Source organism: Cajanus cajan, chromosome 8, assembly GCF_000230855.2.
Source record: "Cajanus cajan strain Asha chromosome 8, NIPB_CcT2T_4, whole genome shotgun sequence".
NCBI classification, from domain to species: Eukaryota; Viridiplantae; Streptophyta; class Magnoliopsida; order Fabales; family Fabaceae; genus Cajanus; species Cajanus cajan.
The window spans coordinates 26,390,611-26,407,576 of NC_138524.1; the positions used below are offsets into that span (position 1 = coordinate 26,390,611).

The 16,966-nt window shown below is 29.8% G+C and overlaps 1 protein-coding gene across 3 annotated transcripts in view; it reads right to left on the reverse strand.

Moving 5' to 3' along the window:
• LOC109793511 (mitogen-activated protein kinase 18) overlaps positions 1–11,583 on the reverse strand; it is a 35,610-nt gene extending 24,027 nt beyond the window's left edge. The window contains exons 1-11 of one of the 3 annotated variants that reach the window (XM_020352975.3): positions 11,392–11,582; positions 11,172–11,297; positions 10,318–10,726; positions 10,068–10,195; positions 9,898–9,957; positions 3,592–3,741; positions 3,309–3,464; positions 2,960–3,171; positions 2,734–2,835; positions 2,418–2,581; positions 940–1,593 (exon numbers count right to left, since the gene is read on the reverse strand). In XM_020352975.3, the coding sequence (XP_020208564.2) occupies positions 1,424–1,593; positions 2,418–2,581; positions 2,734–2,835; positions 2,960–3,171; positions 3,309–3,464; positions 3,592–3,741; positions 9,898–9,957; positions 10,068–10,195; positions 10,318–10,726; positions 11,172–11,198 (1,578 nt within the window). In that variant the 5' untranslated portion in view covers positions 11,199–11,297; positions 11,392–11,582 and the 3' untranslated portion in view covers positions 940–1,423. Of the gene's footprint in view, positions 1–939; positions 1,594–2,417; positions 2,582–2,733; positions 2,836–2,959; positions 3,172–3,308; positions 3,465–3,591; positions 3,742–9,897; positions 9,958–10,067; positions 10,196–10,317; positions 10,727–11,171; positions 11,298–11,391 lie in introns of those variants that run through there. The other 2 variants (XM_029275174.2, XM_029275172.2) reach the window with 2 other exon arrangements.
• Positions 11,584–16,966: the final 5,383 nt, after the last annotated feature.

Consider the following 16,966-nt stretch of genomic DNA (forward strand, 5'->3'; position numbering starts at 1 on the left):
TAAGAATGCTTACGAATTGTCTCACTATCCATACCCCTCATATACGCCCATAAAGTGAGATAATCTTAATCCCCCTCTTACCTTAGATGGCGATCTTCAATGTGTAGGAACAACTCCATTGTTTCAAGGCTACTCCAGCACTTCTCACAGTTCTCCTTTAAGTTTTCCTTTACAAGCAATCTTATGATTTTCAGAAAATTTACACATAATCTGACCTAAACCTTCTTGTATCTCTTTTTTCGTAAAACTCCAAGTTAAGCTCAAGAGTCTAAACTCAAAGGCTCCTCTCAAACCCATAACTTATCTCTATTTTATTTTATTTATTAAAAATATTCTTTATTCATATTATAAGATCAATTAAGTAAATTAATTATTTATTATAAATATTATTAAAACAATTTATTTTTTTTTTATTTTTGAAAAATAAGTTGTTACAATTTTTATAAAAATGTGTAAATGTTGAACTTGTTTTTCTTTGGACACATATATAAAGACTTAATGTATCATATGTTGGATTATCAAGTCTTTAGTGAATGTTTGTTTTTACTTAAGAAACATATAAGATTGGATGATCTTATCTAGTCATTTAAACATGTATAAGGGATGATTGTTTTATACTATTTATTAATTTTGTTAATGTGTTACTGTAACATTTTGGACACTTTTGTATTTTATGACTAGCTCTTAGAGAGAGTGAATTATTAAACCAAGACATGACAAAAATGAAGAAAAAAAAAAAAGAGATTAATATAGAAAGATGTAGATGCATGTCAATTGATAAATCAACATCATAATTTGCACTTCAACTTTTATAGACAAATAGATACATACTCATTTAAACAAGATGTAAAGGAACAATCATTTTTCTTTATTAATCAATTAAATGTTTTACATATAGAATATTATACATATAGAATTTGTTTGTTTAAACTTAAAAAATAAGTGTTTCTAAACAACTGCTTTTAAAAAAAAGTCTTTAAAAAATATATAGGAGTTGTTTCTTGAAAAAAGTAGAAAACCACTTATTTTTTATATAAAAAAGTAGACCAACACATAAAAAAAAAGTTCTTATTTTATTAAAAAGACTTAGTTTTAGAGGAAAAGTGAATGCCTAAACACATCTAATATTTAATAAACCTTCTCACCTTCAATTCCGGGCAAAATGTATACCAAAATTTGATCTCTTGACCTACCAACCTAAGACAATCCGCTCAAATTCACTCAAGTGCTTGTGACTATGAGTGGCAATAACTACTTCTATAGCACCAACTAAAGCTATTTAAGATTGTGCCTACAACAATTTTACATTAATAAATGTTATAGACTCATTTAAATGATTGTTCTTGCCTTGCTGATAGTATAGGTTCATGTTAAGATTAGTGGTTGTCTTAGCATATATGTTGATCCATGAGTTGAGAAAATTCTAATGTATATATGATGTTGTCTTTGGGTTTGGGAGATGTGCATTAAAGAAACATTGCGATGAGACTGCTTGACGAGTATTTTGATAAACAATCCTTGGGTCATAAGTGTTTTCTATGTTGCTTTGGTCTTCATAATGTAGAATTGGCCCTATAACTCTCCCTGGTTTAGCTATGGCAAGAAAAAAATCTCAATTATTGATATTATAAACAAAAGGACAAATATAACAACATAGTAAAAACACATTCAACTTCACATGGTAGAACCATAACTTAAATTACTAGTATGTCATCCAACAAATAAAGGAAATAAAAGGGAAAAAGAAATTATGACCATTCAAGGCTTAAACATACAGGCACTAGTGAAAAATAATGATTACACTCGGAAGGCTTTATCTCCTTATATGTTGTACTTTTCATAGCCTAATGTAATTATTTTATATTGTGAGATTGCTTGAAAGATATGGAATTGGCCTTTTGATATTTCTTAGGCATGAGTTAATAACATAATATTTCCATCCATTTGATGTTTCTTGAGATCATAATAAAAAGTTAAGAAGAAAACATTTCTAGCAATTTGAATTTGATTCTAAAATGAGGTAGCTTTGTCAGGATTTATATAAATGTTTTTTTTTTTTCAAAACAAAACTATATTGTTCATTAATGTATCCTTCCCTACCTTCTTAAGTGTATCGTGAGTATTTTTTTTCTTGATAAACCTATGGATTTCATCCTTCAGGGTTTTTCAAGGAAGGAGACAAGATGATACAATTTTACTAGATTCCTATCACAAAATGGATACATAACTTTATAGGGATAAGAGATTTTTTGAGCTAATTTATACTAGTTTAGTTTCCTTTTACTATTATTTTTTTTATTTAAGTAATATAACTAAATCTCTTCCTATGTATTTTTATTGCTTCTATTAATTTTTTCATTATCCTTCCTTACCTTCATAAATATAGACAAACATAATATTATAGACCAGACTTATACCTGTTGGAACTTGTGGTTGAGGTTGTAAACCTTTTAATTGATTTCCAGTAATTGGCCCTGCATCTCTTAAACTTATAGATGCCTCTAGTGCAATTTTCTTTTTCTCATTCAAGACAAGGGTTGATTGGGTACTAGGAGGAATTGTAGTGGAATAAATAGTGGACCTACAAAAATGAAAATTGTTGTATTAAAATATCTATTGGGAAAATATTTGTTTAAATAATGCTAATTAACTAAACATGTGAACCAAAGTTCAATAGCCTAGTTAAATAAAACACATGAAAAGTTTTACATAGGTGGTGATTGTTAATCTTACCTTGGAAGAGAGATATGTTTCCTTTCTAGAGGAAGCACTGGTCCACTTTTACCTTGATTTTCCTCAAGATAAACAAATTGTCTTCTGAATTGATCCATTGCACTACAAGGACCATGTGTTCATAAATAACATGCATTTCGAAAAAATACCTTAGACTTATGTAAATAATTACATCAGCCAAAATGAAGACATGCATAAAGTATAATTAACAAAAGTGTATTATAACCTAGGATATATGAAGTTTGTGCCTTTAGATCCATTTATGTAATCATTAAGCAATTGTGGATGATATTCCAATATTTCTCGATATAGTAGTTCTCTAACATCCTCTTTCATCATTCGTCTCCGCTCAAACTCAAATTCAAATTTTGAAATTGGTTTACATGAAGGTTCTCTCTCAACTTTGGCCAAGCCTTTGAAGTAAGGATCAGCCAATGCCTGCAACCATATAAGAAAAATAATTTTTTTTATTTATATATTGAACAAAAATATCAAGTTCTAATAATCTTTAAATGCACTATACGTAATAGTATAACACTACCAATATACCGCATTAAGGTAACTAAAAAACATACCTCTTTAGCAGTTGGTCGATCCATTGGATCAAATGCTAGCATCTTTTGTAAAAGAGAAAGTGCCATTGGATCAACATGCGGAAACTTTTGTTCAAATGACATAGGTAGCTTCCTTTCCATTCTCATCAAGTACTTTCTTGCTTTGTTATTTCGAACCTGCATAATTTAACACAAAAGTCTGTGTCAAATACTTATTCAATAGTTTTTCATGAAATAAGTAACATTAACAAGGACATATAAGATCAAGAGAAAGACAAATGAAGAAAGTAAGAATGATTCATACTCCTGTAATAATTTCAGGTGATGGTGTTCCAAGAAGATCTGTAATCAAATCTAATTGATGGAAAACACTTTTACCAGGAAACAATGGCTTTCTTGTTAGCAGCTCAGCAAAAATACATCCAATACTCCATATATCAATTGCTGGTGTATACTGCACAAAAAATGCCAATAATATTATAATATTAAAAAATTACACATTCCAATTGTGGATGAGAGGAAAAATAAAGTCATAATAGGCCAAATTTGTGTCTCATGTACATAATGAAAGTTTATGAAATAGGAAAACTACATGAGATTTGTACAAATAGGGAACATTATGTTTCCCTTAATTACGAGATATTTTCCCAATTCTATTCAATAAATGAAAGACATATTTTCCTAATTTTCAATACTCACCTTCAAGTTGGAGCACATACATCATACGTGCCCAACTAATTCCAAATATAATTAATTCTTGGTCTCCTCAAAGATTGGGTAAAAACATCTGTCAATTAATCGCTGGAGTTAAGTTAACAAAACTAGTCATGATTTCTTGTCTAAACCTTCTCTTTGATGAAATGATAGTCCACCTCAATATGTTTGGGACTTTCTTGAAAGACAAGTTGGATGCAATGTGTAAAGAAACCTAGTTATCACATATTAATTACATTTTCAACTTCTCTTAAAAGTTAAGCTCATTGAGAAGTTGCATAAAAAAATAAAGTTCACTAGTTACTAACATCACAACTCTGTATTTTGCCCTAACCTGTGATCTTGCTACCATTTTTTCTTATTTCTTACTCTTCCAGGATATCATATTTTCTCCAAAATGTAAACAATATCTTGAGGTGGATTGTCTAGCATTAGGTGAGCCTGCTCAGTTATCATGAGTATCTAATTATCTGAGTGTGAACTTTGTCTTCATACAATATAATCCTTTCTCCATAGCACCTTTAATATGCATGATTGGATACAATGGTTTACCATGTAGCTTCCAACATCAATCAATGGTATGTCCAAGTTGATTGTAGTGCTCACATTTGGGTTAAGTCTTAGAATGGGATGACTTACCACAAGACCATCTTGAGTTATGATTTTGAGATGTAAGATAAAAGATATCTTTAAGGAATTGACCAGAGGTTTTAGAGTGTACCTTTAAAGGGATCTAGACAAAGGGTATATGATGTTGTGGTCATGCTAGGAACTAAGAGGGAACCCAAAATATAGTCATATGTTGCAAAATATTCCAATGACAAACTATAAAGAACAAAAAAACATGAAAAGATACTCATATTCTCAAGTTCCTTTTTGTACATTATCAAAGTAGTAACAATAAAAGGTAAAAGTTCATTAAAGTTGTGAAGGCCAACATGGTCTCTTCCCAAATATGCTAAAATTGTACCATCAAACTTTTGAGGAAAATTGAGAGTCATCAAGTCCTAACAAACACCATATATTCATTAAGTGTCATTCGTATAAAAAGCATTATCTCTACTACATAACATTTCACATGTAATATGTGGTTAGGAAGATGGGTTTGATAGAGGGATGAAGAGTAAACTTAATGGAACTACCTAATTAAGCATCAATATTTTTCCATATAGCACCATCAAAGGTTGGTACCAACACAATAATGCGAGAAAGATGGTTTTTTGTATCCTTAGCCATTAACTCATAGTAATACATTAAAGGTCCATGTGGTTTTTGTGGGAGATTCAAGAGTATAACTATGTTGGGCTTGAACGATATGAATGAATAACAAACATGATCAAAAGCAAAGGAACCCAACATCTATGAAGATGAGAGAGAAAGGGACGAGGCTTGACAAAAGTCCTTGGATCACAACGTGAGGCCTATTATTATGCTCCCTAGGGAAGGGCAACACTAGTGTTGGAAAATATAGGCTAAATAATGGCCACATGTAACAACCCAAATTTTTACTAATTATTTGGTTGGATAAAGTAAACTCACGTAAAGGATCCAACCAATATGCCATCAGCGATGCCATGTACATTGGTGGATAGCAAGTCTAATTGTGGTCTTTGTGGCCAAAAATGTCGTTGAAGTGCCAACAACAATATTAATATCCAAAAAAAGGTGTTACTAGAAGAGAGTGCACTAGAAAGGAACATAGTGCACCCAAAAAAATATTCATTTAAAATAGTGGGTATACCAAATATCATGAATCCTTTTTATGTCTCTATTAGGCTCTTAATAGCATGTTGAAAGAGATGAAAAATATATACATTCGTGTGTCTCAACTACACAATGGAACTTTATGAAATAGGTAAAATACATGAGATATGTATGATTAGGAAATATTATGTTTCCCTCAATTACTAGATATTTTCCTATTTTGTGTTATAAAAGAAAGATATTTTTACCTGATTTCCAACACCAATCATAGATCTCCTTGCATTGGGAATAAACAAGTAGAATAACACACTTACCTAGAGGAAAAATAATTTAACATCTAAGAGAAATTTATTATCCTATCTTTCCACTTCCCTCATTCAAGAACAAACTCTTCGCTTAAATCTTTCGAGTCCTGTCCTATTTTTTCCACACTAACCAATAAGGTTATGACCACAAAACAAACTTGGTTAACAAACATGGTCTATGTGCCACTAATGTAGTGACTTGTTGAGAGCATTCAATGCAAAGTAGATAAGACAAATCAAAATAGCTAGGTTCTTTTATTCCTTGAAAGCAGAATCATTGTCATTTTCTAAGCAAATGAATTGGTCAGTACTTCAACTTTGAGGTGTTAAATGCATTGAGAGGGTTGGAGGAATAGAAAAATCATTTATGCTTGATTATATAAAGCATAATCCCTAATAATAAAAAATATTCCTATGTTGATAATGGTTATTAAAGATTGGAGAATAAAATCTTCTAAACAACTATGATAGGAAATCTAATGCCATAGTTGAATCTTGCTTCTTCTTCCTAGAAGGAAGTATTATAATCTAAGCATTATTATTTACTAGATATAAAGTACACAAAAAAACATTTATTCATTAATAAATGCGACATTTTGATAACTAAGCAAAACACATCATTAATAAATGCAACATTTTGATATCCAAGAAAAACACATTTTTAGTTTCATCGTATGAACTTTCACCATTGTATGATTGTTTGTTTGAGTTGAAATAGTTCTATGGTGCTTATTCTAATCTAGTTTCCTTAATATGTTTGTCCATAGTTACTTTCAGCCAATATTTTACAAACATGCTCCTTGAAAAGTAATTATTCAATCTTTTGTATTTTATTAAAACAAATGAAAACATTTTTACAAGTGGGAAGGGTTCCATTAAAAGAATCTACCCCCTATAAATTTTAGAAATAGTTTCATTGAGATCCACAAGGAAAATGAGAACAAATTCCATCTGACTATAATCAATAAGGGGCTAAATAAAACCACAATGGCTTGTATATGTTGTGAACGATTCAGTAAGTTCTTTCCAAATTTTCTATGGTTTGGTAAAGGATTACCTGAAACTGAGTCTTGATCAAAACTTAGAAGATCCATCTTGAGTTGGAAGAGTCAAAGACTATTTTGTTGGTTCAACATGTCTTGTAAGTCGTTTCATATATCAGTTGCAATATTGGAATACATGATATTGACAATAATTTCTTTGGAGATTGAATTTGGAATCCAAAAGGCAATTATATTATTGTTTCACTCCTAAGAATAATAGGTTCAACCAGTAGCAAGGTTTGGCTTTGTGGAATGGTTCATCAATGAAGTCAATCTTATTCTTGGTAATGATGCCATTTTCATACTTTTTTTTTGTGAAATGTAGTTGCTAACACCCAATGGTGAGGCACAAAATTAAGCCCAAGACTATTTGAGAGTGGAGAAAAAAGGATTGTTGGATCCTTCATGCAAGCCAAGTAATCTTATTATAAAGAATATGGGATTTCTCCACTCAATATAATGCTTAACTTGTAGAACTTCAAGGGTTTATACCCAATTTCCAAAGGCCCTAATTCAAATGCAAAAGACAAGATTCAATCCCTCTCAACTCCTCTTCCAATTTATATACAACTAATTGTTCGCTAACATGACCTCACTCAATTGGCCTAAGTAGTTGTAGGCCCATTCCCTTTTTTCTAACATAATTGCTTACAAATACTATTAATCTTCCATTATCAAGAAATAGGGGAGGAAACAAGTTGGCTTGGTGAAGGAATCAACAAAACCACGAAGAAGGAATGTAACTCAAAAATGTAGAAGTCATAGTAATGATATCATATCAAGAAAGAAAACTAGACTAGAGAGCAATTGTGTAAATTGAATTAATTAAAAAAGAAAAAGAACAAAGTTGATTGTTTTACATCATGCCACTTTAAACTCAAAACCTCCAATTTAAAACTCAGATATAATATTTTTTTTATAGAATTTCTCCTTCTAATTAAAATTATGGACTATAGAGAAATACCTCAAACTTAAATGCTTGTAATAGTTAACTATTTCTAATTGGATGATCATTGTAAATAACAAGTCTATTATTCAAGTATTCCATACTAATTTTGACATATAAGGGATGAAATCAATACATACTTGAAGTGTGTGATTGAATTAGCTTATTTTGTCTTCAAAATTGCTCATAATTAACATTTTACTAAAAGAGTAGATGCGAAAAAAATATTTTTCCTACAAATTGTTGAAAAAATCAATCCAATTTTAATTTTCCAAATAAACACAATAGGTGGAAAGTCAAAAGGTGCATTCTAAGTGATAATGGGGTGAATCTTAAGTTGAAAAAATCCGCTACCATAATAAGAATGTAAGGGGAGAGATACGACAATTAAGTTTCACTAAGTCTCAAATGGAGCCATGAATCGTTGCTATGTAAAAGGATCATATGAAGAATATTGATCATCCTGACCAAAGTAAAAGTAGACAAGAAGTGTTTAGGTGTATCATCACTTGTGTGAGAAAAGGTCTCTTATTATAGTGAAAGTGTGTTATCATTTCATATAAATCTTATGTAAGGGAACTCAAGTTTGTAGAGGGATACAAAATGTGAGATATGTTACAATTCCAATAAGTACATTTGATATAGTGAAACACTTTTAAGGAAACTTCATGGACCTAGATAAAAAGTGTAGAACCATGTTAATATTTTGTGTTTTATCTATGAGATCTTTAGGATATATATAGGTGATTTTGTTTGTGTGTGTATTTTTTTTTCTAGCACAAGTTAAGTCAATCCAACTATATAGTAGCAATCTCAATTATGAATGATTTCAAAGTTTAAGAACCAAAAATATATATCAAGAGGTAATTGACATGATATGACCAAAAGAAAACTATAATTTAAAAATAAAACAAGTAACAAAAGTTGAATAAACCAAGAAGAAGGATCCAATAATTAACAATGTAGTTAAAATAAGAACATATAAAAAATGGAATCAAATGAAAGACTTTACTTATGTTACAATTTTTAGTTCCTCTCAATCCACAAGTACTAAATTGGAATCAAAAGGTAACATTTTTAGACAAATTAGAACAAGACAAATTGTTACATATGGATTATCTTTAATTTTTGAAGTATTTTTAAATTAGAACAAAATTGGACAAAAGGTTTAAATAGTGTAGCATTTTAATTACATTAATAAGGTGGAAGAAAGACAAAATCATTCCATTCCTTTCTGTTTATGTGTCAAAAACTATCAAAGTTATTCAATATATGTTAAATCAAATCGATGTGTTTGTCTTTTGTAGTGTGTATTTCAAATTTGTTGAACTATAAAGAAACAATATAATCTAGTTTTATAAGAAAAGAAATAGGAACATAGAATTTAAGAAAACTAAGGCACATTATCATAAGAACAATAAATGGAACCAAAGAAAAACATAGTTAATGTCAATATGTATTTGTAGTATGACATATTTGGATAATAATTGTTAATATAAAACTATTCATGTATATTCTTTTAATGACTTCAATTATTAGAATAATTGGTTCATAATATAGTATAAAAGCCTTTGTGACCAAATAATTTAAAGTTCAATCGACATTGCCTCCATATTTAAATAAAAAGGTTAAAAAAATTAGCACAAGGCAGGTGGGCCTGTGCATTTTCCATGCCTCTAGTTAAAAAGGTTCTTTTATAACATGTGTTACAATATAAAACCATTTGTGTGTCTTTAATCTTTATCTAATAACTTAAGCTTATATCTTATTCATGGTAATAACATCAATGAAATGGATTATTATTGGACCGATTCCAGATGGTGTCATAGGCTCATACACAGATGTGGATAGGTCATCACAAAAAACACTTAAGTACATATATTCAAGCAAAATTGTACCTTATCAAAGAAAGTTCCACACAACTCTGGGGCTCTGTACCATCTAGTAGCAACATAATCCTACAATATGCCACAAAAAAATAAAGATGGCTAATCATGCTACATCTAATTTAATGTATAAAAATAGACATAGACAACTTTTTTATTTTAAATTAAATAAAACTACATACTGTCCAAAATAATGTTGTTGGGGCATCATTGAATGCAACTCTTGCCAAACCAAAATCACAAACTTTGAGTTTGCAGTTTGCATTTGCCAATATATTCTTTGGCTTAAGATCTCTGTGATACACATTAGCTATAACCAAACATAGACATAATTAGAAGTGATTTATGGCCTAATACATCAAAATAATAAAGATTAGAAAGAATGCATACAAAGTCCAAAAATGAAAAAGAAAAAGAAAAATAAGTATACACCTGCATGCATATACTTTAATGCACGTAGCATTTGATAAAGAAAAAATTGATGGTGTTCATGAGTCAAGTCATCATTAGCTTTGATGACATGATGGAGATCAGACTCCATGAGCTCAAGAACTACATAAATATCTTTAAACTCCCTCTTTGAAGGTGGCAACATTATCCTTTTAATATCAACCAAATCAGGGTGTCTTAATAGCCTTAACAACTTGACTTCACGGAGAATTCTAATGGCATCAGAGGTATTATCAAAGACGTCTTGAATCTTCTTTATAGCAACCTTTTCCCCGGTGTGTGTGTCAATTGCTGCACATACAACTCCATAGCTACCCTTCCCTATAACTTCGAGAAGCTTGTATCTATTAGCATCTCCATACTCACTGAAAAACTCCAACTCCGTAATCTCCTGCATGTTATTAACTCTAAAACTCAATGTTCTAGACAAATTTATCAAATTAAAGTCAATGATACTACAAAAAAAAATGTATCAAACCCTTCTAAGGAGATATCATAATTAATTGACTCAAATACTTATTTGAATTTTGAAACTAAATCTAGTAAATATCTCTTTAAAAAAAATAAACAATTAACAAACATCATAATATATGTAACAATGTAATGATTTTTGTGTCAAATAATATTTGAAGCACAACAAAATATATAACTTATCAAATTCATAAATGCTAAATCTATTGAAAAAAAAAACAAAGGATTAAAAAAGAGAATAAAGCATCCTTATTTTCAATCATTATATATTCAAAATTCACTCTCTTTTTTCCTGCATTTGATGTCCAAATGTTCATTTTATTCATCATAAAATCCAATTCATAAATTAAAAAAAGTAAATGTACCTTTTTGAGTTGATATTTTTGTGTCATTGTCTTGTCTTTTTTTTTTTTTTTCTGTTTCTTTCCTTTTCTCTTTGTTGGAAATAGATCCAGTAGTAGGGAATTTATTTTCACAAGGCACGCCTATATCTACATTCAAGAGACACAGAAAACCCTTTCTCAAATCAAACAAGGAATCTTAAATTGGAAATAAATTGTTATTAGAATATTCAAATTGACAAACCTTGACATAAATTTAAAGCTTCAATATTTGTCTCTCCCAAACCTAGAGCATGTATTTGATTATTGCGACTCAAACCCTCCTCCACTTTGGAGGATTTGAGCGCGTGGAAGAAGAGAAGAAAAAGAAGCCAAGAACAAATCAAAGAGAAATGTAATGAAACACAATTGTAAAGGCAATAAAAAGAATTTTATTATTCACTTGGGAAAAAAAAGGCACAACTCTCTTCACTTTTTAAAAAATAAAAAAAATAACAAAAAATAAATAAGAAATAAAAGTTGGTTTGACAATTAAAATAGTTATTATGAATTATAAATAAAATAAAGTTCAAGCTAAATGACACTTTTTATCCCTTATATCCTTCAAATCCACAATTTTGGTTCCCCTTTTATTAATTACATAATTTTTGTTTTTCAAGAATTTACTATTAGTTGTCTATTAGTTGACGATAACATGATATGTTGACTTTGACATAATAACCTATGGGACTTAGCATTTCACATAGACTGTGACACATTGGTAAGATGCAAACTAGTAATGGACACATAAGTGGTAATATTTTTTTATTGCAATCAATGGTAGATTTCTTTCGTTTATGTTTTCTTAGTGTTTCATGGGTTTTGATTAGTCTACCATATTTTTTGTACTTTTTTTTTCTTATTTTTTATCTTAATTTTTTGGGTACGCTACAAATGATTGGTAAGTCTTGGAATACCAATGTTATTGGAATGTCTTGGTTCTATAATGATACTTACGTGGTAATAAAATATAACAATTATTTAGAAAATAGTAGAGAAATTCATGAGTTCATGACTCTGCATGACCCTCTATAAATATACTATCTAAGCAATCAAGTTAACTACTTGCCTCTTTAAGTTACAACTTCAACATTATATTATAAATAACATAGTTGCATGAATTAACTGTTTCTATATAAAAAATATTTAATGTTATTTTAGTTTCAAATTAATCACTAATGAATTTATTAAATAAAACTATTAATTCTTAATAAATTGATTTCATAATTTATTATTTAATGTATTTTTATACAATAACTATAAATATACATTTTCTTAATTTTATTTCTTTTTTAACACTTTTTTCATTATTTTAATATATCACTTGAGTTATATTATTTATTTTAATATTATAAATTTATATTATTTATTGTATAAAAATATTTTAATTAATAACCATATTAATATTGTATACATTATATTAAATTAAATAAAAAAACTTTAAAAAAATTAGATCATACAATAATCATATATGTAATATAGTTCTCATGATACAGTTTAAAATTAATAAATAATAAATATCATATATTAAAAGTATTTTTTTGTAAATTAATTATATAATTTATATTTCTCATATAAAAAATATAAACATACAATCACTTCTTGTCTTTCTTTTTCATTTTAATTTTATTTTTAACGTTTTGTTAACACACTGATAACATTATATTATCTATTTTAATATTAAATAATTTATATTATTTATTGTATACAAAATATATCAAATAATAAATAATAAAATATAATATAATTAATTTTATACTGTAATTTATATTTATTGAATGATAAATTTTATATTTATTAAATGAAGAAATAAAGTAAATCCTGACTTTTTTCTTCTTCTTTTTTTTTTATAATGACCACATATATTTTTCATGGAGACAATACTACTTTAATTAGGTAAAATTACTATAATTAGTAACATAAACATTATAGAATTAATATGGTTAGTAATTCATATATTTTTTATACAATAAATAGTATAAATTTATAATATTAAAATAAATATGATATATTAAAAAGAAAAACATTACGTTAAAAAGAAAATTTGTAACACTATTTGTAGAGCTCGCAAATAAGGTTAGGTTAGGTCCTAAATTTTAAATAGAATTATGCTATTTTGGCTCGATCTACTAAGCCTGACAAACCAAATAGGCCCAAGTTAGGTTGGCTCATAAGCTTATGGACTGGCCCATTAAATTAATAATGGAAATAATGAACTATCATTATTGTCAACCCTATAAATCTATAATGCATTATAAAATAATAAAATATGATATAATAATAGTAGTAATAGTCTTTCACTATTTTGTGTTCATTTACAAAGTTGTGATTACAAACTTAAAGGAAAGGTTAACCATTATAAGAGTTTCTTTGCTCATCTTTCAAGTATTAATCATTTAAGACATCATATTATTAAATACATTGGATCTCCTAGGAACCAAGATGTTGGGGTTATGTTGGATAATAAAGCTACTTTACTAAAGTAAAAATTTGATCCTAGGACTTATAGAGATGCACTTGCAAGGTGTGTTATCAAGCATGATCTTCCATATTGTAATGCTAAATTTGAAGGGGTTTGAATAGTGAATAAAGTGTTAAATTCTCATTTAAAATCCAATTGTTGAAACACTTTAACAGTTGATCACAATAAAATATTTAAACCTAATAGGAAATTCTAAATAATATGTTAACTACCATTCCAAATATAATATGTTTGACTTTCGATGTATGAACATCTATAAATACCCAAGACTATATGATTGTTATTGCCTAATTACTTGTTTATAATTAGTATATAGCATCAATTAATAATATTATAATTTTTTCATTGCAAAAAAATTGATTTCATTTTTTAATGTATTTTTTTTAATTAATTAGGTCAATTTGTTCTAATGGCCCAACATGGGTCAGGTTGGGCCAAAAATGGAAGTCCGAAAAAATATAGGTCAAGTTAACCTAGCCTAGAATAACATTTGACCCGTGTAGGTTAGGTTGATGTGACACCCTTACTACCCCAACACATATATAAATATTAATCATATAAATAAACTAAAGAATAAAATTTTTAACGTTGGTAAAAGGGTTCACATAAAATCTTCATATTCATTTATCAATAACCAACATAATAATTGAAAATAAAACTTGAAAGTTTACAAATTGTTTTCAAAATCATATTTACAATTCCAAATCCATATAAAATCTATGTCCTAAAAATCCTCTGCCCCGATGTCACAATATCAGAGCATACCCACAATTCAACTATTGGCATTCTACTCGTAGCCGGATCTTCCTCACCTAAAACATCCACAATTTATACGGTGAGAAAAGAAAATATCTATATGCAAAGTACATACAACCACATCATAATGAAATCTCATCATAATTCATATATATAAGCATGTATCATAATTTATCAATCCATCACCATCCACACAATTTTACGATTAACAATATCAATTCCACATCCATAATTCAAGCCAATCTTACAATTAACACTATGCCAAGACCTCGCCACATCTGACACAAGTGATACGGGTTAATTGCCTCACTCAACCCACACCATACTAGGGTTCGTATCATCCCTGATCATCCCAGAGTACGCTCGTCCCTGAAGCATCACCTACCCAGGGTTCGTATCATCCCTGATCATTCAGGAGTACGCTCGTCCCTGAAGCATGAGTGTGAGGAACCACAATCACATTACAATCCATACAGTCTCTTGCAATTAACCCTATGCCAGGGCTGCCATAATCGACATAAGTGGTGTGTGTTAACTGTCTTACTCATCCCACACCATGCTAGGGTCACGCCCTCCCTGTAGCACCACTTACCCAGGGGTCGTGCCATCCCTAGTCATTAGTGTGAGGAAACACATCGCAATCACATTCTTAATCATGTCCATACAACATCTCATCTCATATCACGATTCCATATCACATACACAATTCCATATCACATACACAACAGATAAGTCTAACAAAATAAGGATTTACACATCCCTCAAGCAATTCACATTTAAATCATCAATTCTTATTAAATAATATAATAACATTCATAAGTTAATATAATAAACAATAGAATTATCAATTTAATATAATTTTAACATAAACAGTAAAATCCCCAATTGTTCCAAAACCTAGCTCACATGCACTTTTCTACAATTTCGTTCTCTCTCCCAGATCATCATTCTTACAAATTATTAGCATATTTATAATCCTCAACATATACAAAATCTAATGGGATCATCAATTCCTCAAACAGAAATCATCCAATTTTTCACAACTTAACTTACAGGCACTTTTCTATAATTTCTTTCTCTCTTCTAGAGCATCATTTTTACAAATAAATCATATATTCGTAGTCTTAAAGATATACAGAATCACATAAGAAAATTAATTCTCCAAACAGAAATGATTATAAATTACTCATAACCCTAAGGACTCTTCCTCTACCCAATTCCCTCATGTAACTCTACATATAAATAATCCCTTTTTCCCCCGTACCTGGATAAATAGGAACTAGGGCAGAACCTCCTCCTCTTTTTCCTTAAACAGGGACCGGAACTAAAACTAGGGTAGAACCTCCTCCTCTAGATTCTTCTTGGTCTTCAGAAAGAAGGAGAGGGAAAGAAGAGAGAACAGAAGAGAAGAAAGAATGAGAATGAGAGGTGTCTGAAAAATGAGAAGTGAAGCCCCCTATTTATAGGAATTCTGGCTCACCTACCACTACGGCCCGTTCTAAAAGCGGAACGACCCGTTCTGGGCCCTTCAAACCTACGTAAATTTCTCAACTGGAACAGCCCGTTCTAAAACCAGAACGACCCGTTCTCAATCCCAGCAGAACGGTCCGTTCCAGTTTCAGAACGGCCCGTTCTCCAAACCAAAATGGCCCGTTCTCAACTACGTTTTTAGGCAAATTCTTTATTCCGGAACGGCCCGTTTCACTTTTGAAACGACCCGTTCCGGGCAACGAATTGGGCCCAAGGCCTAGTGAAAATTGGGTTGTTACATTGGGTTGGGTCAACCTGGCCCATTTGATACCTCTAACTATTTGTTTTAACGCTTTAATTGCATGAGGATGTGATATATGGTGGTTTATGATGTTATGTTGTGTTGTTAATTGCTTTATGGGGCTTTGAAGATCAAGGGATCATTGAGAGTTAATCTATTTAGAGATGTCTAAGTGGAGATCAAAGTTGACAAAGAACGGGGGAAAGTATATAAGGTTTTCAAAGAACTTGAACGTCATAAATTCATTTATCTAAATTCTAGAAAGAAGTTCTAGAAAGATAAGGTTTGGAGCCAAGGAAGAAATTTCTTCTTTCGACTTCTATAGACTAAAGATCGAGTTGTTGAGGTAGGGATTCAAGCTGAGGAGCTAAGAATCGCAGAGAGAAGTTGTCGTATGAAAGGTTCCAAGGTTTCTCTATCTTCTTTTCATCTTCTTGCTTTGTGAAATATTTGAGGTAAAGGAAGTTTGTTTTTTTGAATCTTTAAGTTGTAATTGATGTTGCTTAGCTTATTGGTGACTTAATTGTTGAGAATTGATGTTGTTTTCTAACTTGAAAGTAGGGGGTTTTCAAGAGTAAGGAAACTTGTGACTTAAAGAAATGAGATTTTGATGATTTCTATTTTAAGTTGAATTCATGATATATATATATATATATATATATATATATATATATATATATATATTGTTCAATTGTTTCTTGGTGGTTTACATGTGGTGGGTCATACTTGTGATTGCTATCTTTTATGAGAGAAGATGAATCTTCATGAAAG